Raw genomic sequence first — 22,674 nt, 5'->3', positions numbered from 1 at the left:
TGCTCCTCTGTCAGTGACTTAAGTTGGGTCATTCCCTGTTGAGGAGAATCTAAGTCAGTTGAGACATACACCTTTCTTTAATAGCCTCTGTGTCTTAGCTTTATGGAGGCTGGTTTATGACCTTCTTTCAGAGGTGGGACTTATGTGCAGATAGAGGACACATGTAGGGATACAGAGTAATACTATCATGTATGTCTTTTACTACATTATAAAAGTGATTTTTCCACTGGGCGATGATGGTGCATGCCTTTAATCCCAGCGCTTGGAGGTAGAGGCAGGCAGATCCCTGTGAGTTTGAGACCAGCCTAGTTTACAGAGTGAGTTCCAGAACAGCTAGAGAGGTTATATTGAGAAACCCTGTATGGAACTCCACCCTTCCCCCCCCCCCCCATGTAGTAGTATCCATTCTAAAGTAAATTGATTTTTACAGGAATAAATGCAGTTATATTGGAAAGGGGACATAAAGCAGGGACCTAAGACTAGGTAAAAGTGAATGATCTTAGTACATGCTGAATGGGCCTTTGGAGATTATAGATGAGGAAAATGAGATCCAGAATTCTAATTTTTCATATTTCACGTAGTTAAAACATGAGCAAAGAATTTCAGACCTCAGGGCTAGGAAGATGGCTCAGTTGGTAAGTTTGGTCCTCAGAACCCACATAAAAAACACCAGGCATGGGCTGGGAAGAGAGCTCAGTGGGTAAGCTGCTTGCAGAGCAAGCATGAAAACCTGGGCTGGATCCCTAGGATCTGCATGAAAAGCTAGGAGTTGGTGACTTCAGTCCTGGTACTTTGGGGCTAGAGACAGGTGGCTCCCCAGGGCTTGCTAGCTCACAGTCTAGCTATCTCATTCAGTGTTCTGTTGCTGTGAAGAAATACCATGACCAAGGGAACTCCAAAAAAAAAAAAAAAAAAAAAAAAAAGCATTTAATTGGAGACTTGCCTACAGTCTCAGACATTTAGTCCATTATAGTGGCAGAAAGCACGATGGCAGTCAGGAGTAGTGCTGGAGAAAGCCCACCCTCAGTGGCACACTTCCTCCAGTATATAAGGCCACACCTCCTAACCCTTATAATCCTTTCAGATAGCACTACTCCCTGGTGACTAAACACTATATGAGTCTGTGGGAATCATTCTTACTCAGGCTACACTGGTTAAAGCAGAAAACTTAAGTAAGAGACTGTGTCTCAAAAATAGTAAGGTAGGAAGCAATAGAGAAAGGTATTCCTGCATCAACCTCTGGCTTACACACACTCACATAGGCAAGCACATCTTCATACACACAAGTGTGAACAAAGCAAGGCATGGTGATATATGCTTGTAATCTCAGTACTGAGGAGGCAGAATTGGGGATCCCTGGGGCCCACTGGCCAACAATAAGTTCTATGTCAGTAAAAAATTGGTTTTAAATTAGATGGGGGCTGGAGAGATGGCTCAGTAGTTAAGAGCACTGACTGCTCTTCTAGAGGTCCTGAGTTCAATTCTCAGCAACCACATGAGGTCTGATGCCCTCTTCCAGCATGCAGGTGTACATGCAGATAGAGCACTCATACCTAAAATACATAAATAAATAAAACTTGAAAAGAAAAAAAAAGTTAGATGGTGCTTTAGAAATGACACCAAGGTATCCTCTAGCCTACATGAGCACACACACACATAAAAATTTGTGCACACAGAAAACACAAGCACACAGCACGGAATTCTGACCAATTCCATTGGGTTCCTTCGCTTTGATTCTTATTCCTCTTTGCTCTCAAGCTTCCCCCTCAAAGTTCCTAGATGCCTCTAGGATCATGCTCTTCACTCTGAGCAGACTTTAGACAATGCTTCAGCTGGAGGAAGTACTACAGCTCATCTTGTATTTTCTTGTGAATGTGCTGAAGTCCTAAAATATATTCAAGAACTGTTCCCCAGCTGTTTGGCCACCTACACCTGTGGTGGAGAGAAGGGTGCTTGTTACAGTGTCAGCTTTTGCTGCAGTGGCTTTTTTCTTTTCTTTTCTTTCTTTTCTTTCTTTCTTTCTTTCTTTCTTTCTTTTTTTTTTTTTTTAAATCTTTATTAGTGTCTGCTTCCATGTGTGCCAGAAGTAGGCGCCTGATCTCATTACAGATGGTTGTGAGCCACCATGTGGTTGCTGGGAATTGAACTCAGGACCTGTGGAAGAGCAGCCAATGCTTCCAACCTTTGAGCCATCTCTCCAGCCCTGCTGCAGTGGTATTTTAAAACTGACAATTTAAAGGCAGCTGGTGTAAACCTAAGAAACTCTGAGTGATTACTTGTACTAGGAACTTTATGCATGGTATGTGGATCAGGCTGAGAAGAAACGGATGCCACCGGGATGGTGGTGCATGATTGCCTTCTAATAGGACTTCATCATTTTGCCTGGGAAATGTGCTTTAGAGATAGGGTTTTACCTTGTATTCTATTACCTTTTGTAGTTCTGTTTTCCATGGTTTGAGCACTGGAAATCCTATGTGCATCGGGACTGCTCTTGACTTGAGTCTCAGCTTCTATTTCTCAGATCCCTTCTAAAACCCTATAGGTCCCCTTCGGTTCAGGAGTGCAGGTGAGCAGCCATAGGTGAGTTTAATATTTTTTCCTCCCCAATTAATGAGTTTAAATTGTATATAGAGTCATTGAGCTTCCTGGTTGGGGGTGCTGGTGAATGCCCTTAATCCCAGCACTTGGGAGGCAGAGGCAGGCAGATCTCTTGAGTTTGAGGCCACCTTAGAGAGCCTCAACCCAGTCTCCAAAAAAAAAAAAAAAAAAAAAAAGAAAGCAAAAGCAAACAAAAAGCCACTGCTCGGAAAGACTTTCTTATGAGTAAACCAAATGTCATCCATGTTTTATTCAAAAACAGTGCTCTGGATTTTTGTCTCCACTCATCTCTTCATCTTCCAGCCTTGTGTGTTAACACCTATTGCTCAGGGTTGACAAAGGGAGCAGGTCAGGCTTGCTCAAGTGTGTATTCTACCTTGTGTGCTGTCACTTCCAATACTGATGGGATTCATGTCTACATCTGTGCTTCCCATTCTCTTTCAGGTATAGCAGAGACTATGTGGTAGAAGGGGAGCCATATGCTGGTTATGACAGACACAATGCAGAGGTGGCAGCCTTTCATTTGGACAGGTATGTGGAATCTCCTGTTTCTTGTTCATCATCTCTTGCAGAGAACTTGTGGACTCCCTCAAGAAGTGAGTGATGCAGCTGTAACATGGGCTTGTTCTCTATTTATAGCTGTGGATTAGTACAATTAGCCATTGTAGTTCTGTAAATACCTAATATTTGGGTGCAGCCTTAAAAACAAAATACAAGAAATCTTTTTAAAGACATACTTTTTTTTTTTTTTTTTTTTTTTTTTTCTTTCAAGACAGGGTTTCCCTGTGTAGCTTCGAAGCCTGTCCTGAAAATAGCTCTTGTATACCAGGCTGGTCTGGAACTCACAGAGATCCCTCTGCTTCTGCCTCCCAAATGCTGGGATTAAAGGTGTGCGCCGCCACTGCCCGACTGAAATATTTTTCGTGTGTGTGTGTGTGTGTGTGTGTGTGTGTGTGTGTGTGTGTGTATGTATGTGTGTGTGTTTATGAGTGTTTTTCTTGCATGTATGTCTGTGTATCACATGTGTGTCTACTATCCAGGGAGGCCATAAGTGGGCATTGGAGTCCCTGGAACTGGAGTTAACAGATGGTTGTAGGCTGCTGTGGATGCTGGGAACCAAATCTAGTTCCTCTGCAAGAGCAGCAAGTGCTCCTAGCCAAAGCCATCTGTCCAGCCTCAAGAGAGTTAAATATTTTTAACCCCAGACTTTTAAATATTTTTAACCCCAGTAATTTCATTCTTGGCATGCCTTATGTCAACATGGTTGAAGATAATAATCAGTAAATAAAATGTCAGAATGAAAACAGAAGTTTGAATTCAAATCTCTGTATTGAATTGGCCATTAATTGGGCCTCATAGCTCTGCTGTTTTGTTTTTATTTTAAGTAATACTGACTTATCACCTTAACTATATAGCATGGAATTGAAAATGGACTTTATTGTTTTTTTACACAAAATATATACAACTTCAAAATCAGAATAGTCTTTTTAAAAAGAAACAACAAAATCACCATGAATTCTAATGTAAACAATAGCTAGTTGTGGTGGCACATACCTGTAATCTCCATACAAGGAGACAAAGACACCAGGACTAGTGGTTTGGGCTATATAGTGAGATTAAAACCAACCTCTACATGGCAAAACTTTGTCTCAGAAATTTGAGGATATAGAGCCCTCTAGAAAGATTGATACTGTTTTACAGGCACCTCTTAGCCAAGCTCTGGTATCCCAATTCCTCCTCACATGTTCTCTTTCAGTCTGCCATAGTGACACTAAAAGACATGATTGTGGGCTAGGGCGGGAGGTGGCTCAGGGGTAGAGCACTTGCTTATAGGCAACCCCAGCCATGGTGAGACAGCAGGAGAAAGAGAAGCTGTTTAAAAACATGAGGAAATCAGAAAAGAAGAGGCACATTTTTGCCTTTTTCTTGGTTAGGAAGAATTTTTCATATGTTTACACACATATTGTAGTAGAATATGGGTCACAAACACAGAGGACTGGAGGCTGGATAGATAGCTTAGTGGTTAAGAGTACTTGTTGGTCTTCCTGAGGACCTGGGTTCAATTCCTAGCACCTATACAACCATCTGTAACCCCAGTTTCAGGGAATCCATCAGACATGCATGTTAACCATTCATACATATAAAGTAAAATAAACATTTTATTAAAAAAATAGAAGCAGAGCTGAGCATGTGGTGTACACCTTCAATTCCCATGCTTAAACAGCCAAGCAGGCTACTGTTTAAAAAGACTAAAATGGGAAAATAAATACCATAAGTAGTTAAAAGAATAACTGCAATAATTAGTGCTAATAACTATGGGGTGGATTTCTTATCACTAGAAATACTTAAAAATCCTCTTGGAACCATAGCTTACTATTTTCACCTACTAAAATGATAATGTTTTATTGCCAGGAAAATATTCAATTCATATACTCCTTAAAGCATTGTTAATTTTGTTGTCTTGTTGTTGTTGTTTGGTTTTGTCCTGGAACTCACTCTGTAGACCAGGTTGGCCTCGAACTCAAGGAGATTCCCCCTGCCTCTGCCCCTCCACCCCCCCAGTGCAGGGATTAAAGGAGTGTCTGGGTAAGACTGTGGAGCTGGCCCTGGTGGTGTCAATGTGGATGAGCCAGAACCCAGACCCTAGGGCCTAAGAGCAAGAGGACTGACCCTGCTCCTTGCTGCAGACTGTGTTGGATGGATTGGCTGAGGCAGTGCTGGAGAGCTCATCCAGGTAGTGACAATGGAGGAAGGCTGGCAGGCTGACCAGCCCAGCTACTACCCAGACCCAGAACCAGTATTATGAGTTAGCCCACCCCAACATCCATCTCATCTATGAACTGTTGGAATGTGAGAAAGGGACAGACCTACAGATCCAAAACTACAGGATCCCCATGAAATAGGACAACAACAGGATATCCAAGAGGCACCCCAGTGAGAGCCCATTATCAATAGTCTTAACAGACACCAGAGGCCTTGACCTGAACAGTGTCTCCTTGCAATGAACACTTGTAAGTAGAGATGAAAGGACTATAGGGTTAACAGTGTAACTCAATGGCTCACACTACAGCTTTCATGATGAGATTCTTCTCCTTTTCTTCTTTGTGTTTGTTTGGTTGGTTTGATAGTTTTTTTTGTTTTGTTTTGTTTGTTTGTTTTTTTAATATTGGGGGAAAGTTGTAAGGGCCCAGGGCAGATGAGGAGAACAGGGAGATGAGTGGGATCAGGGTACATGATGTGAAGTTCTCAAAGAATAAAGTAGAAAAACTAATCAAGACAAAAGAACAACAAAGAAAATAAAAACAAAATAGGTATTTTCTAGTGAAAGAAAGACTTTTAAATGTGCCCTACCCACCTCCAAAACCTTTTTATCTGTAATGGGATTGACCATGGTTTTTGAGACAACTTAAAATACATCCCCACAGATTTCTCTCTTCTCTCCAACCTTCAAAACTAGGATTCTGGGTTTCCGACGAGCTCCTTTGGTGGTTGGCAGATATGTTAATCTTCGGACAGAGATCAAGCCGGTGGCCACAGAGCAGCTGTTGAGCACCTTCCTAACTGTAGGTAAGAGATGATGGAGGATGTTTAAATAGGGCGTGGTCAGTAAGGTAAAGAATGGGGCATCTTTGAATAAGCTAGTTGCATCTCTTTCATACCTAAAGAACTCAAGGGAATGTAAAAGCCTGCTCTCATGTTAGTGTGTGAATTAGGTCTAATGGGGAATATGGGAAATAAGAATCCCTTCCTAATATATACTTCTAGTAAAAGTGATAACTACTTTTGTTTAATCTTCCATCTAAGTCTCATTTGCCCTAAATTGATACTGTCTGCATATCATTGTCCTTGTTTTTGTTTTGTTTTGTTTTTCAAGACAGGGTTTCTCTGTGGTAATAGTGCTGGTTGTCCTGGAACTCACTTTATAGACTAGGCTGACCTTGAACTCAAAGAGATCTGCTTGCTTCTGCCTCTCAAGTACTGGGACTAAAGGCATGTGTCACCATGACCCAGTGGTTTTTGTTTTTGTTTTTGATACATACACACACACACACACACACACACACACACACACACACGTTCTCTTGGGAACTGTCTCCCGAGAAGTAGGGAAACCAAGGGCTAGGCAGATGGCTCAGCTGGTAAAGTGCTTGCTATACAAGCATGAAGACCTGAGCTTGGATCTCCATACCCATGTAAAAGAAAACAGATTTGGAAGGGGCACCTGTGATTCCAGTGCTAAGAAAACGGAGGTAAGCAGACCCTTGGAAGCTCACTATTCACCCAGTGTAACCTACTTGGTATTATGCTCCAGGTTCAATGAGAGACCCTGTCTCAAAAAATAAGGTAGAGTGCAATTGAGAAAGTTGTTCAATATCAACTTCTGGTTTCTAGGTGCATGCCCCTCCACATAAACATATGCACACAAATAAATAAATAAATATAAAGAATAGAGGAAACGTAAAGCCACTTTGTAAGGCAACCAGAAGTTCCACTGTAGAATTACATTTGGGTCACCACTGTTCCTCCAAGGATTAGTTTTTGTCGTTTTGATTTTAGTTTTTTTTTTTTTTTTTTCCTCTTTCTGTTTTTGATTTTTTTTTTTTTTTTTTTTTTTTTTTTTTTGAGACAGGGTTTTTCTGTGGAGCTTTGTAGACCAAGCTGGCCTTGAACTCACAGAGATCCTCCTGCCTCTGCTTCTTGAGTGCTGGGATCAAAGGTCTGACCCACCACCCCCTTGCCAAGAATTAGTTTATATATAACTTGTGACTCTAGGCATGACGCCCATGGCTCTGGTTCCCATTATCCTACGCTGAAGCACAGGGTCTACTGAGTCTTGTTCTCGTTGGGAACATGATAAACAAAGAATTTAGAGGTGCTGTGTCCCCTTGTCTTGGCCTCTTGGTGGTGACTTTTTTGGTGATTCGGTATTTTACTTCATGTCATAAATGTTGGGAAACAGACATTAGAAATTGAACTAAAATGAATAGACTTATACTTTAAGGTAAAGCAATACCTGTCTCAAAAAAAAAAAAAAAAATCTACAAGGATGGTAATACAATATGGAAAACTGATTTCAGTGACAAGGTGGCAGGAAATTCTAATGTTATGGTTCCTATTGTCATAATTGAAAAACTAAATTTCAGATAGAGGCTAGTGAAAATAAAGTTGTAATTGCTTTTCTATCCAGTTCACCCCACTAGCCCCTGACTTAACATTGATCCAGGCTGAGGACAGAAGGAGGACAAGGGTGATTAGGAAGACAGGAGGAATGTGAGCTCAAGTGGAAGATGTGTGTGGGTTCAGCGCTGAAGAGAGGAAGTAGTCAGGACAGGGTCACTGAAGAGCATATGCTAAGGGGTTGAGACTCCTCTGGGGCACTGGGGAGCTGTTTAGAGAATCTGAACATGACTGTGTTTGAGTTTAGGAAGCTAATTGTGGCAGTATTGTAGAGGATGAATAGTGATGGGGAGAATGAGAGGATGAGAGCCCTGGTGGGCTATAGAAGTGGTTTCAAGAGACGGAACTAAGGTAAGGATGGGATATAACACTTAAGAGATTCACGGGCTGGACTGTGAGCAGTGGGGTAAGCATCTCAGCATGGAGGAGCAATAGGCAGGAAGGATAACTTAAGAATGACTCCAGATTTCTAGATTGGATAGTCAAGTGAATACAGAAGGAGTTACTGAGTGGTGTGAGGAAAAGAATAAACACAGAAAGAAATAACACATCTGATTTTGGTATTTTGTTTCAGGAACATCCAGGAGTCTGTGTGAACTAGACATTTAGTAGCTAAAGGAGAAAGGCTGAGATTATTATTTTTTTTAATTATTTTATTTATTTATTTTATATAACCAAGTCCATCTAAATGAAAACAAACATTTATAGACAATAATTGGGAATTTGGGCGTCGTTCTTTCCAAACTATTTCCTGCTGGTAAGGGGCACTGTCATGGGGATTCTAAGAGATGCAGAAATCCTGGCTGTAGTCTGTGAGGCTAAGGCTGAGATTATTGAGAGTAATAGATGCTGTTGATTGGTCTCTGAGTGTCAGGCACACACTGAGTATTGGCACAGACATTTTTCTTCTCACCACCTGACAGTGGAGGGATGGCATGCTTGGATTGCTGCTTAGCATCGTGTAGTCCTTACTAAAACAGCTTCTATTTCAGGGGCTGGGAATATAGCTCATGAGAGCACCGACTCAGTCTGCACGAGTCCCTGGGCTCCATCTCCAGCCCCAACTCTGAAGTTTATATTTTAACTCCAGAAATCTGAATAAACCACAAACTCTTATTTAATACATTATACTTCTTTACCTAAATAAGATTCTTATTTGCCAAACTCAAGGGTTTGGATTTCCTTGTTTTGTTTTATGTGTTTAAATTCTTTGAACCAATAATTTATTTAGTTTGTTAACATGCTTCAAGCATCAAAAGGACTACAGTAACGTGTTTTCCAGTTCCTCTGTTAGTATTTTATTTCTTTTTATACATATACCTGTTTATATTTAATGCTACCATTCTACATGCTATATGGTATACTACATGTACTTCTGCATCTTATTCTTTTTTCTTGGCCTAGCAATAACCTCTCTTAATAATTGGTTTCCTTTTTACATGAATATAAATATATATTTGTGTTTAGTTTTACCATTCTATACAACTACAGCACACTATTTGTCGCTTCTATATTTCATTCTTTTTAATGTATTATGAAAACCTTTCATGTTACATTTAAGAACATCTTCATTCTTTTGTTGTTTGACTAGTGCATTATTCAGAGTTCTCTAAAATAACAGAACTGAGAGAATGAAAAAACATAAAGGGGATTTATTAGACTGGCTTACAGGTTGTGGTCTGAATAGTTCAACAATGGCTGTCTCACAGTGGAAATGCCAAGAGTCCAATAGTTGTTTAGTCCATGACACTGAATGTACAGCGTCTTGATCTGGCACTGGAATTCTAGAGGAATCCTGGAGAGCTGCTGGTCTTCAGTGTGCTTTGGAATCACCAAGAAGTTAATTCCAATACCAGTGAAGGAATGCCACAGCAACAAGATAGATGAATTGCCAGCAAGAGGAAGGGCAAGAAGGAAAATCAAAAGTTGCCTTCTGTGTCCTTTTATGTGGGCTACCACCAGAAGGTGTGGCCCAGATTCAGGGTGGGTCTTCCTGTTCCAAATAGTCTGATCAAGAAAACCCCTCACAGGTATGCCTAACTTGGGTTTTAGTTGATTCCAGATGTACTCAATAAGGACCAAGATTAGCTGTCGCAACTAGTTACAAAGTGTTCTTTGAATATAGTTTTATAGTTATGTACTTTTATATAACTATATATAGTTTAAATAACTCTCTCTCTCTCTCCCTCTCCCTCTCTCTCTCTCTCTCTCTCTCTATATATATATATATATATATATATATATATATAAAACATATATATAGTTTTACCATAAATTCATATAACCAATCCCTTATTGGTCTTACATATTGCTCCAGTATTTTGTATTTACAGCTATTGTACATATGCCATTTCACACATGAGTAGAAATTTCCAGAAGTTGAAGTGGTGGGTCATGTGCATGTTGAATTTTAATGGATATGGTCACATTACCCCTCATAGACAATTAATTTACCTTATCTGTGGCAATATATATGGTGCCTCTCACCATAATTAATAATGCATCCTAAAGGGGGCGATGGCGCACACCTTTAGTCTGAGCACTCAGGAGGGAGCAAGCCACATGCAGATCTCTGAGTTTTGAGAGAGTTCCAGGACAGCCAGGGCTACACAGAGAAACCCTGTCTCAAAATAACAATAATACTAATACATCCTGAAACTTTTGGGGGTTTTGTTCCATGTGTAGCATCTGTTCATTTGTTTAAGAGCCAGTAGTATTTTTTGCCAACTGTCTTTTGTTCATGTGTGTTCATGGAGGCTAGATGGCAACTTGGCTGTTTCTCAGGCACATCTTCATTGTGTGGTTGTTTTTGAGACAGGGTCTTTCCCTGACATGGAAATCCCCATCTGGGCCAGCTGCCTAGAGAGGCCTAAAATCTACCTGTCTCCGCCTCCACCTGCTTATATTCCCAGGTCCAGCAGAATATCACAATATGTATGTACTATACAGAACCTAGTCAACTACAGCACTGTTACTTTAAGCTCTCTCTCTCTCACTCTCTTTCTCTCTCTCTCTCTTTCATGGTGTGTGTGTGTCCTTTTTGGTTTTTCGAGACAGGGTTTCTCTATGAAGCCCTAGCTGTACTGGAACTCTCTTTGTAGACCAGGCTGGCCTCAAACTCAGAGATCTGCCTGCCGCTGCCTCCTGTGCTATGACTAAAGGCATTCACCCAGCAACCTTAAGATTTCTTTAAAAAACTATTTCAGCCAATTGAAAGTAACACATATAGAATGTTTAATTACCAAAATAGAAAACTATAAATTTGATTACATTAGAAAAACTAACAGATATTTTAGAGTAGGAAACAGACAAGACTATTTTAAAAATCATGAGAGTAAAGAACTGTGAAGATGGTCCTAAAAATAAGCAAAGAGAGAGTCTTTGGTTGGTTTTCTTTGTTTTTTTCTTTTTAAATGATTTATTTTTATTTTATGTGGATGGAAATTTTGCCTGCATATGTGTCTGTGTAGTGTATGCATGCAGTGCCTTCAGAGTCCAGTCCCCTGGAACTGGAGTTACAGGCAATCATGGACTGCCAGGCAGGTTCCCTGGAAGAGCAGCCAGTGCTGTTAACCACTAAACCATATCTGTATCCCCGATAGCTGGTTTTCTTTTGGTGTTTTGAGACAGGGCCTCACTATATAGTTCTGGTTGTCTTGGTACTCTCTATGTAGACCAGCCTGGTCTCGAACTCACAGAAAACCTACTGCTTCTGTTTTTCCCGAGTGCTAGCATTAAAGGTGTGTACTACCATGCCTGTCAAAAGAGGGAACTGCTGACTAGTTATCAAAATGTAAAAGGCCTTGGGATTGGAGAGATGGCTTAGTGGTTGAGAGCACTGGCTACCCTTCCAGAGGACCTATGTTTAATTCCCAGCACCCACCTGACAGATTACAACTGCCTGTAACTCTGGTTCCAAGGGTCTGACACCCTCACACCAATGAACATAAAATTAAATAAATGTTTTTTAAAAACTGTAAAAGGCCTTAACCTCCCAACTTAAACATGGTGGTGGCATATACTTATAATCTCAGAGCCGGGGAGGTGTTGTTTATACAAGAGTACTCCACAACTATATTAATACCTAATTGCTTTCCAATCCCCACCTCCAGTAATGGGTGGGGTTGACTCTAGAGCCTCATGCATGCTAAGCAAAAGCTTAGCTAGCTTACCAGCTAGCATCACATTCCCAGGCAGAACTATGTAAATACTCCATTCCTTATCAAACTTTCATCCCCAGATTTAGCACATTGATCATTTGTGTTTACAAGTCAGTTATTATGATAGTTGTAAAGTGGTAGATTTATAACTCTGTCATTGTTTTTATTTTCTTGGTAGGAATTCTGTTTAGACACTACCCTAGAATGCATTTCTTTATCCATATCATGATGAATTCACTGAATTCAACTTTCTGAGTTGTAATTTCTTATTATTATTTTTATGTTGATATTCTAACTACTGCAGTCATGACCATTGGAACCCTACAGACCAGATCATGTCCTTGGAATGTTCTCATTGTTCTCTGAGTACTTACTTAAATAGCTGGTGATGTCAGTATAGTCCAGGCTCATTAGTACCTTCCCTGACTCAGCCCTGGAGGCACCTGCTTGTTCTCTCTCTCTCTCTCTCTCTCTCCCTCTCTCTCTCTCTCTCTCTCTCTCTCTCACACACACACACACACACACACACACACACACACAAACACACACACACACACCGCCACTGCGGCCTTTTGTGGCCTGTTAAAGTAGTATTAAAATAGACTTTAGGAAAGGATATGTGAAGCTTGGCCTTGTGGTATAGCTAGCCTTTAATTCTAGCTATGTGGGAGGTTGAGGAAGTAGGCTTTGTAAGTTCAAGACCTGCCTCAAAAAGTAAACAGAGGGCTGGGTATATAGCTCAGTGGTAGGTAGAATTCTTGCTTTGCATGTATGAGGCCCTGTTGCCACAAGATAAAGAGGGAGAAGGACCGGGAGCCGATACTTGAGTAAGATCTCATGGTTTCTAGGTTCTCTTGAAGAGCAGAGTAGGAAATACATGTATATACACACAGGTACATGTGTAAATGCACATACATACACTGTGTCTTTATCTTTTGGTGTGTGTTAACCCGTATCTGGATTCTAATTCATGTCAGGATTTACTCTGATCATCTTCCTTCTCTATCTGTGAGAAACCTACTTCCCATTATCCTCCTCAGTATATTTACTTACCTGCTTCAACTTCCCCCATATGTGACCAAACTCTCTCCTCTGAGCACTTTGGCCAAAACCTCAGCTCTGATAAAAGAACAGGAAGACATTGTTTTCCATTAATTATTGTGGGTTGAAAGCAAGACTGTGATGGTAGTTCACTTCTGGAAGAGAGGCTGGGTAGAAGGAACACACAGGAAGATTTGCTTTCTAGTATATAGCTTTTCATTTATTGGGGATTGTTTTTACACTGTCTGTTTTTATTACCTATATAGGAAAACACTTGTGTGAAATGGACTAACATCAAGATTTTAATTTTTGTGATGGCTGTTTACTTAGCTGTTTGATCTTGTTTGGGGGGAGAATTTGGATTCTTAATTTTCTTCCTTAAGTGTATCAGACTAATTTCTATCCTACAGGGAATAATACATGCTTCTATGGCAAGTGCTATTACTGCCGAGAGACAGAGCCAGCGTGTGCTGATGGAGACATGATGGAAGGATCCATCACACTTTGGCTTCCAGATGTGTGGCCCCTGCAGAAACATCGACACCCCTGGGGCAGGACTTACCGAGAAGGCAAATTGGCCAGGTAAATGCTTCTTCATTCTTGGCTATACCATGCCAGTTGCCCTTCCTGAATAGGAGCCAGCCATCTATCCAAGAGTAAGAATAATTGTGGAGTATGAGCAAACCTGCTCCTGTCCCTGTTTCCAGCAGTGCCAATGTGTCAGCTATCTTTCTGTCACTAAGAAGAGTTAAAAATAACTTTGGCTCACAGTTTGAGAAGTTCAGTCCATAATCACTTGGCCACATTGCTTTGGGCTTCTGGTGGAAGTCTATCACTGCAGCAGCATGTGGTGGCAGAAGAGCTGCTTGTGTCATTGCTCCCAGAAATTAAAGCAGGAGCAAACCCACTAAGGGGGATTCCCTGGAATATCCCTATTTTCTCTTCAAGGCATGTTCCCAGTGACTTAACTGCCATCACACCTGAAGGTTCAACAGCTCCTGATGGCTCCACAGGGTGCACCATGGGGGCCTGCAGAGGTAGCTCAGGAGTCAGGAGCACTTGCTGATCTTGCAGAGGACCTGAATTTTTAGCTCTCAATTCGGGGCTCATAACTACCTGTAACTTCAGCTTCAGGGATCAGAAGGCTTTCTCTGGCCTCCAGCAACTGTACACATGTGGTACACTTACTTACACACACACATATACACACACGCACACCACACACACAAATAAATATTTTGTTTTTAAATATAAGCCTTAGTGGCCAGGTGGTGGTGATGAACATCTTTAATCCCAGCATTTGGGAGGCAGAGGCATTCGGATCTCTCTGAGTTCAAGGCTAGCCTGGTCTACAGAATGAGTTTCAGTTCAGGCTTCCAAAGCTACACAGAGAAACCCCGTCTAAAAAAACAAAAATAAAACTACATACATACATACATACATACATACATACATACATACATACATACATACATATGCCATAGCTTTGTCTTGACTTTCACAGCTTCGTGCATCACACTTTTGGACTGTTTGCAGGAATTCCAACCTCTCAAGACCCCTTTGGAACCTTGGTGGGAGTAGCCCCACAATCCTTGTTTTGTATGCCTACAATACTAGCATCACTTGGATGATGCCAAGGTCTAGCACTATCTTGAGCTTATCCAGGGCAGGATGTTGCAGGTTCCTGAGTTGCCTCAAGCTGTCTTTCCTAATGGTGCTAGTCTTTCAGCAGCTATAACCCTTTTTGGCTTGAACTTTATATGTGTTTCTTTCCTGGTGCAACTACAAGTTTTTCATATCTTTCTGCTCCGCATTTTGCTTCTACTTCTCACAGTAAATATGGCTAATAGCAGCCAGTAATTCCCTTGAGATTGCCTCTACTGTATAAGCCGTTTCTGCAAAGTCTCAGGATGTGTGTAAAACATAGACAGATTTCCTTAAGAGTCCAACATGATAAGCCTCTAGTCTATTTCCAGTGGAGTCCCTGTTCCATCCCAAACCTATCAGCACAGCTTTGGCTGTCTATTCCTGCTGAAATCTTATCCCTACCAAAGCTTCCCAGGAATGTGTGCTTCCAGCATTCTCTGCTGTGCTTAGCTTGCTTCTCTAAACTTTTCTAATTTTGCTTCTCTAACAGCCTTTGAATCTTGCTGTTAGAGGTGGTCACAATAATGACTCTTATCTTGGTACCAATTTCTTCACTAGTTTTCTGTCACTAACAAAATGCCTAATAGTTTAAAAGAAAAAAAGTTCTTTTGGCTCACAGCTCCTGAAATTTCAGCCCAATGTTGCTTTGAGGCTTATGGTATTACAGTATTGAGGCAACACAGGCTGTAGAGGAGGAAAGTTACTCTCCTCATGGTGGCTAGGAAGCAGGCAGTAAGAGAAAGAAGGCCAGGGTAGCCATATCCTCCTCCTAGGCTTCCTCTCAACAGCTCATTTTCTACCTCAAAGCCCCACCTCCAAATAACATCAAGCTGGCAACCAGACTGTTTGCACATGGCTTTTGTAGGACTCTTAGGAGCTCAACCATACAGGCAGGTGTAGCTGGTACTCGGTAAAACCTTGTGATGCTCCTTGCCTCCAGGTGGGAATATGATGAGAGCTACTGTGATGCTGTGAAGAAAACATCCCCCTATGACTCAGGCCCACGCCTGTTGGACATCATTGACACTGCTGTTTTTGATTACTTGATTGGCAACGCCGACCGCCATCACTATGAAAGCTTTCAAGATGATGAAGGCGCTAGCATGCTTATCCTTCTTGATAATGCCAAAAGGTACAGCAGGACTGTCTTGTCAGTATCTGTGTGAAAAAGGTACATTCTCTAGGGCACTGTGCTGGTTAGCTTTTAGACACAAATACTGCTATAAGTCAACTCGTAGGGCTTCTTTCAGTTTCAGGAGTTTGTTGGCTTCATTGCCTGTGGCCCTGTGATGAGGCAGAACCATCATGGCTGGGAGCACATTCAGAGCAAATCTCCATCAAGAGTGCACACCAGTGATGTAACTTCCTCCCACTGGGCCCCAGCTCCTGAAGACTTCTTTACCTCATAGTGCTGCATGCTGGCAGTTAATGCCTTAGGAGATGAGCCTGGGGACTGGGGTGGGAGGGCGTGGGATCCAAATGTCCTGAACTGAATCTCCCAAAAGCCTCACCTCTTTTAGCCTTGCACTGGGGATTAAGAATTTGGGGGCAGCAAAAATATTCAAAGGATAGCAGCTGCTTTGCCTGCACTGTCATCAAGGCTAGTAGATTCTCCAGTCACTAAAGGAAGATTTCAGGAAAAGAAGGGGCTAGGTGGTGATGGCACATGCCCTTAATCCCAGCGCTTGAGCAGAGGCAGCAGATCTCTGTGAGTTTGAGGCCTGCCTGATCTATAGAGCAAGTTCCAGAATAGCTAGGGCTACACAGAGAAAAAAAGAAATGAGAGGGGATCATTTTCCCAGAATCATCATTCCTTTCCTAATGGAATGCCATTTTTATATCTGCTATGCGTTTGTCTGCCCCTGGACAGTTTTTCTGGTTTGAAGCTGCCAGCAGGTTTGCTTGCAGGAATAAGGTTTTAATGATTCTGGAAGTAATATACACACTTGTCTTTTGGAGGACTGTAGCAGGGAGAGCCTTTTAAAAGCTGTCTAGGCTTAGGATTTCTGCATTCACCCTTTGCACTGAGAACTCACAGTATGTATGTACCACAGCATCATACAGCATCTTGACAGGAAAAGCGTGCTTGTTACATGAGTTTATTTGCTGTTTGATTCTTTAGTTCAGGCTGTTAATGATCCTGTGTCTAATTAGTTGTGCCTGGCTTATTTTTAATTTAAATGATTTGAGCTGTTGGAGCATGAAATTATCTAGGATCACAGTTGGGTTTTTGCAGAATGTGCTCTTGCTTTGATGCTGAGAAGGGAACAAATACTTGATCTAATTCACTATCTTAATTTAATTTCCAGCTTTGGGAACCCCTCGCTGGATGAGAGAAGCATCCTCGCCCCTCTCTATCAGTGTTGCATGTAAGTTATGAATAGCAGGTGTGCCTGCCTGCATTGCCTCCTTCGGGCTCAGGTACCAGTACATCAGCTTTCTTGGCCTTAAAACATCCTGGTTGCTTTCCCTACTTCTATAACCCAGAAGCCCTGTAAAGCCTGACAGTGCTGAGGGAAACACAGGCAGGTCACCCAAAGCTGAGAAATCATTTTGAATTTTGCATCAGTAAGTTTGTAGTATCTATAGTATTACATGCCTGTTTGGCTTAATATCCCTATCACCTGCTAAAAACAATCTAGCTGGGCTTTATCCCCAGCACCTAAGGTGCAAGAGCAGGTGGATCTCTGTGCATTTAAGGCTACCCTGAGTCTTTCCATCCACCTTTACATGGTCTCCAGAGATGATACCATGATCAACAGGCTTATGTGGCAACTGCCTTTACCTTTTAAGCCATCTTACCAACCCCAGAACAAAATATATTGGCTCATACCTCTACAAGCTGAGAAGCCTGATATCAAAACTCTGGCACCCTGAAAGAGCTTTCTTACTGTTTTACCTTGGCAGGAGACGGAGCTGCAGCATGCTGCATCAGCTTCACTGAGACCTCTGCCCATACGAACTGGTGGCCTCTTTAGTGTCTCAGCTCCCAATATTGTTACGGTGGCAACGGAATTCCCACATGAGTGTTACTGGGGATAAATACCTAAACCATAGCAGTTAGTTAGTGAAATAACTTAGGGAATTTTGTCTATGTGTCTGTGTCTTTGTGTTTGTCTCTGGAACTGTGTGTTCCTGAATGCAGTGCCTGCAGAAGCCAGGAGAAAACTGGGTCCTTTGGAGCTGGAGTTACAGGCAACTGTGAGCAACTCAGAGTGGGTTCTGGAAACTGAACATGGATCCTCTCCAAGAGCAATAAATGCTCTTAAGTGCTGAGCCATCTACATCTCCAAAAAAGTAGATACCCCCACCCACCCTACCACCATTGGTGATTGTATTTTGAGATATGGTTTGTCTCTGTATCCTTGTCTGTCCTGGAACTTGCTCTATAGACCAGGCTGGCCTTGAACTAACAGAGATCTGCTTGCCTCTGCCTCCTGAGTGCTGAGATTACAGGTGTGCACCATCATCTCTTGACCCCCCAAAAAAAAAAAAAATGTTCTTAGAGTAAATATTTTTCTATTGACTTTTAAAAGTCATGGTTGACTTTTAAAAATTCAGAAATATTCAGATAATGAAGTTACAATCACCCTGAGCAGTCTGAGAATAGCTCCTGTTAACACAATGAACTTCATTCTAACCCTGTAATTCCATTGCTCTAATCATGCACATTATTTTCCCTGCAGACAGGGAATGGAAGTTCTCTCCAGTTTTCTCAACATAATTATCATGGATATTTCCCCATGCCACTGAATTCAAACCTTTTTAATGGCTGCTTGATATTTCCCTGATGGATTGGCCATAATTTTGAAGTAGTTCTCGCTTGTTAGACATTTAGATTGGTTCAGTTTTCCTCTTCCTGCAATGAATATGTCTGAATCTTTGTAAATATCTCATTTGTGACCTGTGACCAGGTTTCTCTGTGTAGCTCTGCCTGTCCTGAAACTCATTCTGTAGACCAGGCTGGCCTTGAACTCACTGAGATCCGCCTACCTCTGCCTTCCAAGTGCTGGGATTAAAGGCGTGTACCACCACTGCCTGGCTTTTGTATATGTATCTCCCAAAAATTTACAACATGGCAGTACATCTTACTTTTAGTAAAGAGTAAGTATGAAATAGAAGGTTTTTTTTTTAGTTGAAATATTTTGCATGTTTTTTTTAAAAACCTTGTATCCAAGCTTTGTACAGAATTTGATAGGATGATGTTATATAACTTCTTTTAAAACTTTTTCTTCTAGCATTCGGGTTTCAACCTGGAATAGACTGAACTACCTAAAGAATGGAGTGCTAAAGTCTGCCTTAAAATCTGCCATGGCCCACGACCCCATCTCCCCTGTGCTCTCTGATCCACACTTGGACACTGTGGACCAGCGGCTTCTGAATGTCCTTGCCACAGTCAAGCAGTGTACTGACCAGTTTGGGATGGACACTGTGCTTGTGGAAGACAGGATGCCGCTCTCCCACTTGTAACTCTCAACATGAAACAAGTGGCACTGATTTTAGAGAAACAGCACAATCAATTCCAAATGGCATGTGATGGCCTGCAAATGGCCAGCAGCGGGCTTTGGTGGTAGAAGACAGTGGTCCTGGGAGTGCTTGGTGTTTTCTGCAGTGTCGGCATGGGAGCTTGTCTGTGAGGTTACCTGGCATCTTCAGCAGGCTCCGGCTCGGGTCAGTCTTATTCCTACACCAAAGGACAAGCAGGCATGACACTGGCTAAGGAATTGGTTCCAGAGTATGTCTGGAATGAAAGTTGCCGTCCTTTCTCCACACCCATGGATTCTGTAGACTGACTTTGCGGTCCCTTGTGTCTTTAAAAGCAAACAAACAAAGGCAGAAGTAGTCAGATAATTAAATGTGCTGCTCCTCCAGAGTGTCATCAGACAGAATAGCACAGTCTGCTGGAGACCCATTTTAAGGTAGATAGAGGAAGGGAAGGTCAGGAGGGTATTGGAGCTCTTAGCTATGAGTGCTGTGGATTTGACATCTCAGGGAAGAGAAGAGGGAGGGACTCACTCTGTAGAATCAGGAGGATGGTTGCCTTAGTGAAAATCAGCTTCCCCCGTATTTAGGTTCTTAGATGTGTCCGAAGCAAACATTCATTTCCAGTCCTGTTCAAATGAACCAAAATCGTTTCTAAACGAAATAGGATTACAATCCAAGCATGATGCCCGCCACACACTGACTTACCCTCATGCCCATCTTTTGCCCAGAGTAGCAAAACAAGCAGAAATAATACAAGTTTGGTACCTGTGATCTCTGTTATCCTCACTGCCCCCTCCATTGGCATTGTTTATTTTGGGGTAGACTATAGGCTATTACTCTAGCCCATGCTGGTCTGGAACTTGGTGTATAACCCAGGCTAGCATTGAACTGGCAGCAGTCCTCCTGCCTCAGCCTTCCACATGCTAGGATTGTAAGTATAAACAACCATACTCCGATCTCGCTTCTCTTCTAAGGTGTAAGGCATTTGATCAGCGATGGCCTTGTCTGTGCCTTTTCTTATGAGAAAGTGTCCTGCTGGCAGCTGGACTGAGCTTGTGATATGGGCCCTGCAGGTAACAGAGAAAAAGAGCTTAAGCCTTCTGAGCCTCGAAACCGAAACTACCACAAAGATCCTTAATGTTTTGGTTCACATTGGAGCTCTGACCCGATGGTGTACTTAGTAGAATTCTTTGACCTCCTTGCAGCATTGTCAAGTTCAGGGTTAGTTGTGTGCTCTGGCAAAGTCGCTTGGCATGGAAGAGCTGTGGTAAATTACAGCTGAGGGCTAGGGATGGCGTCCGCATTCAGAGCTGTGTGTTCCCTACACCTCTTGTCCAGTTATGGACTTCTGTCAAGACCAGCCTTCAGTGCCATGCTTGACATTTAGTACCAGCCATGGAGCCTGGCATGAGGCAACTACCTTTTGAGTTTAAGCCCTCAGATTTCTCACATTGAAACCTAGTAGCCTATAACAACTTTTAAAAGGCATGAAATTAGGAAAGTTTGTACACTTTATGTATATTTTGAAGTAGATTAAGGACTTGGCTGCATTTTTTAATGCGGATATTGAACTTAAGAAAACAAATATTAGCACAAAACACTGAAACAGTGTTAACAAAAGGAGGTACTGAGTCCAGTTTCCAGGCCACTTGCTGTGTGTGCAGCAAATTAACGGTTGAACTTGAGGTGAGTGTGGTCACTGCTTGCAAAAGTGGGAGCCAGCAGGTGGCAGCAGTCAGCCATCCCGGCACTCGGACACTGGTAAAGTGAATGACAGGAGCCTCACTTGTAATGTTGAAGGCACATGATTCTTCCAAGGAAAGAACAGGTAGAAAGGGTGCTCAGGAAAACAACTTTTTCCTTAGCATAGTCACAGAAATCATGTCACACTTCATTTTCACACCCTGGTATTAGGAGATATGCAGATCCACAGCAGATAAAGTGAGCCAAAGTGGTGTGACAGCAGTTAGAATATAAATCTCTGTTCTAAGTGGGGTTGGATTAAGCTTTGTTGGTGAATCTCATCAAGGCTGGCAGGGGAGGGTCACAAGCTTCTAGCTCCAAATTTATAGACAGGAAGTTGTGTTGGGGAAAAGGATAGATGCGTTTTTAAAAAGTATTGTAATTCTGGTCTCTTTCTAGGTCATTGACTAGAGTTAGGGCTGTTATGATCAGGTCACCAGAAGGAGGTAAGTCAGCTCCAAATTATGTTTACCAGCTGAACATCTGAATACATGGATACATTTACTACAAAACCAAAAAACCAGAACCCATCGCTGATTCCTCATTTGCTCCCACTTCTTAAATATATGTATTCTGAAGTTGAAAGGAGAAATCTAGGTATAGACTTTTTATTCTCAAACTGTTCCTTAGTCTCAGGCTGCATTGTATAAAAATTCCTTTTAAAACAATACGCTCTGGTTTGCTGAAGATGGGTGGTATTTTTAAGGCATGTCTCCCTGTTTGCACTCAGGGTTAATGTCAAGACTAAATTTTAAGAAGAAAATGGAGGAATTCGGCTACATTTATTACAGATTATTTTAGCAGCTTTTCTGTTTTCTCAGTGCTGTGACAGCATTGCCGTCCAAAGGATCCATGCTTTCTTTCACACACTCATGCCTTGGCTCTCCATCCCCATGCACTACACTCCTTCAGCCTCCCTTCTCATTCCTATTCCTCACTGGATCTCTTTGATCAGCAAACAACCTCTTGTGATCATAAAACAGCTGTGGTCAGCAAGCTCCCTTGTGCCTGTGATCTGACTTTCGGGATGGTGGGTAGAGGGCTTTGGGTCAATGTGGCTGGGGTTGTATTCTGCCAAGGAACATGGATTTCCTTTGACACAAGGAAGTGCTGACTGACTCTGAGAAAGGACTTGGCCAGTAAAGGTTAGCACATCCACCAAGCATCTCCTGAGCAGTCTGCTGAGCCAGGTGACCTGACTGTGAAACTTGTTCCATGGGGGAGGCTGGCTTTTCTCCCCTGTATTTCCCTAGTCTGGGTGGTGAATGGGGACTGGGTACTGCACTGTCATGAGTTTTTAGGACTTACAGTGATCCCCAAACTATTGGGGTAAGCTGGGAATAACTTACTGGGAGGTTAATTTATTTGTCTAAAAGGTGGTGTAAGCATCACTGCCCTCTTGTTTGATCTGCCTGGGATTTCCTCTTGGAGCTGTTGTGCAGACAGAGGTTGTACTTGGTAAGAAACCAAACAAATTTCTAATGTGTTCTATGGGTTTCAATTCTGGAAAAAAAAATAAAGATTTTAATATATATTATTGTATTATGTTTTCCTGTTAATACTTTTTTTTCTCCCTGGTGCTTCCTATTCCATTTTCCTACCTGTTTTTTGTTTGTTTGGTTGGTTTGGTTTTTTGAAACAGGGTTTCTCTGTTATTGCTTTGGAGCCTGTCCTGGAACTCGCTCTCTAGACGAGGCTGGTCTCGAACTCACAGAGATCCACCTGCCTCTGCCTCCCAAGTGCTGGGATTAAAGGTGTATGCCCCGCTCTTCCTGTTTTTAAGGGACAAAATGTTTTATCTTTTGCCTTTACTTAAATTTCC

At 42.0% G+C, this 22,674-nt stretch overlaps 1 protein-coding gene across 1 annotated transcript in view; it reads left to right on the top strand.

The window, feature by feature from the left end:
• The window catches only part of Fam20b (FAM20B glycosaminoglycan xylosylkinase), a 37,179-nt gene extending 14,785 nt beyond the window's left edge, over positions 1-22,394 (top strand). The window contains exons 3-8 of the mRNA XM_051186038.1: positions 3,043-3,129; positions 6,056-6,165; positions 13,388-13,559; positions 15,565-15,756; positions 16,934-16,993; positions 18,863-22,394. Of these exons, the coding sequence (XP_051041995.1) occupies positions 3,043-3,129; positions 6,056-6,165; positions 13,388-13,559; positions 15,565-15,756; positions 16,934-16,993; positions 18,863-19,094 (853 nt within the window). The 3' untranslated portion in view covers positions 19,095-22,394. The remainder of the gene's footprint in view (positions 1-3,042; positions 3,130-6,055; positions 6,166-13,387; positions 13,560-15,564; positions 15,757-16,933; positions 16,994-18,862) is intronic.
• Positions 22,395-22,674: the final 280 nt, after the last annotated feature.

The sequence above is a fragment of the Phodopus roborovskii genome, unplaced genomic scaffold (genome assembly GCF_943737965.1).
Source record: "Phodopus roborovskii unplaced genomic scaffold, PHOROB, whole genome shotgun sequence".
Classification (NCBI taxonomy): domain Eukaryota; kingdom Metazoa; phylum Chordata; class Mammalia; order Rodentia; family Cricetidae; genus Phodopus; species Phodopus roborovskii.
This window is presented reverse-complemented; position numbering and strand designations above follow the sequence as displayed.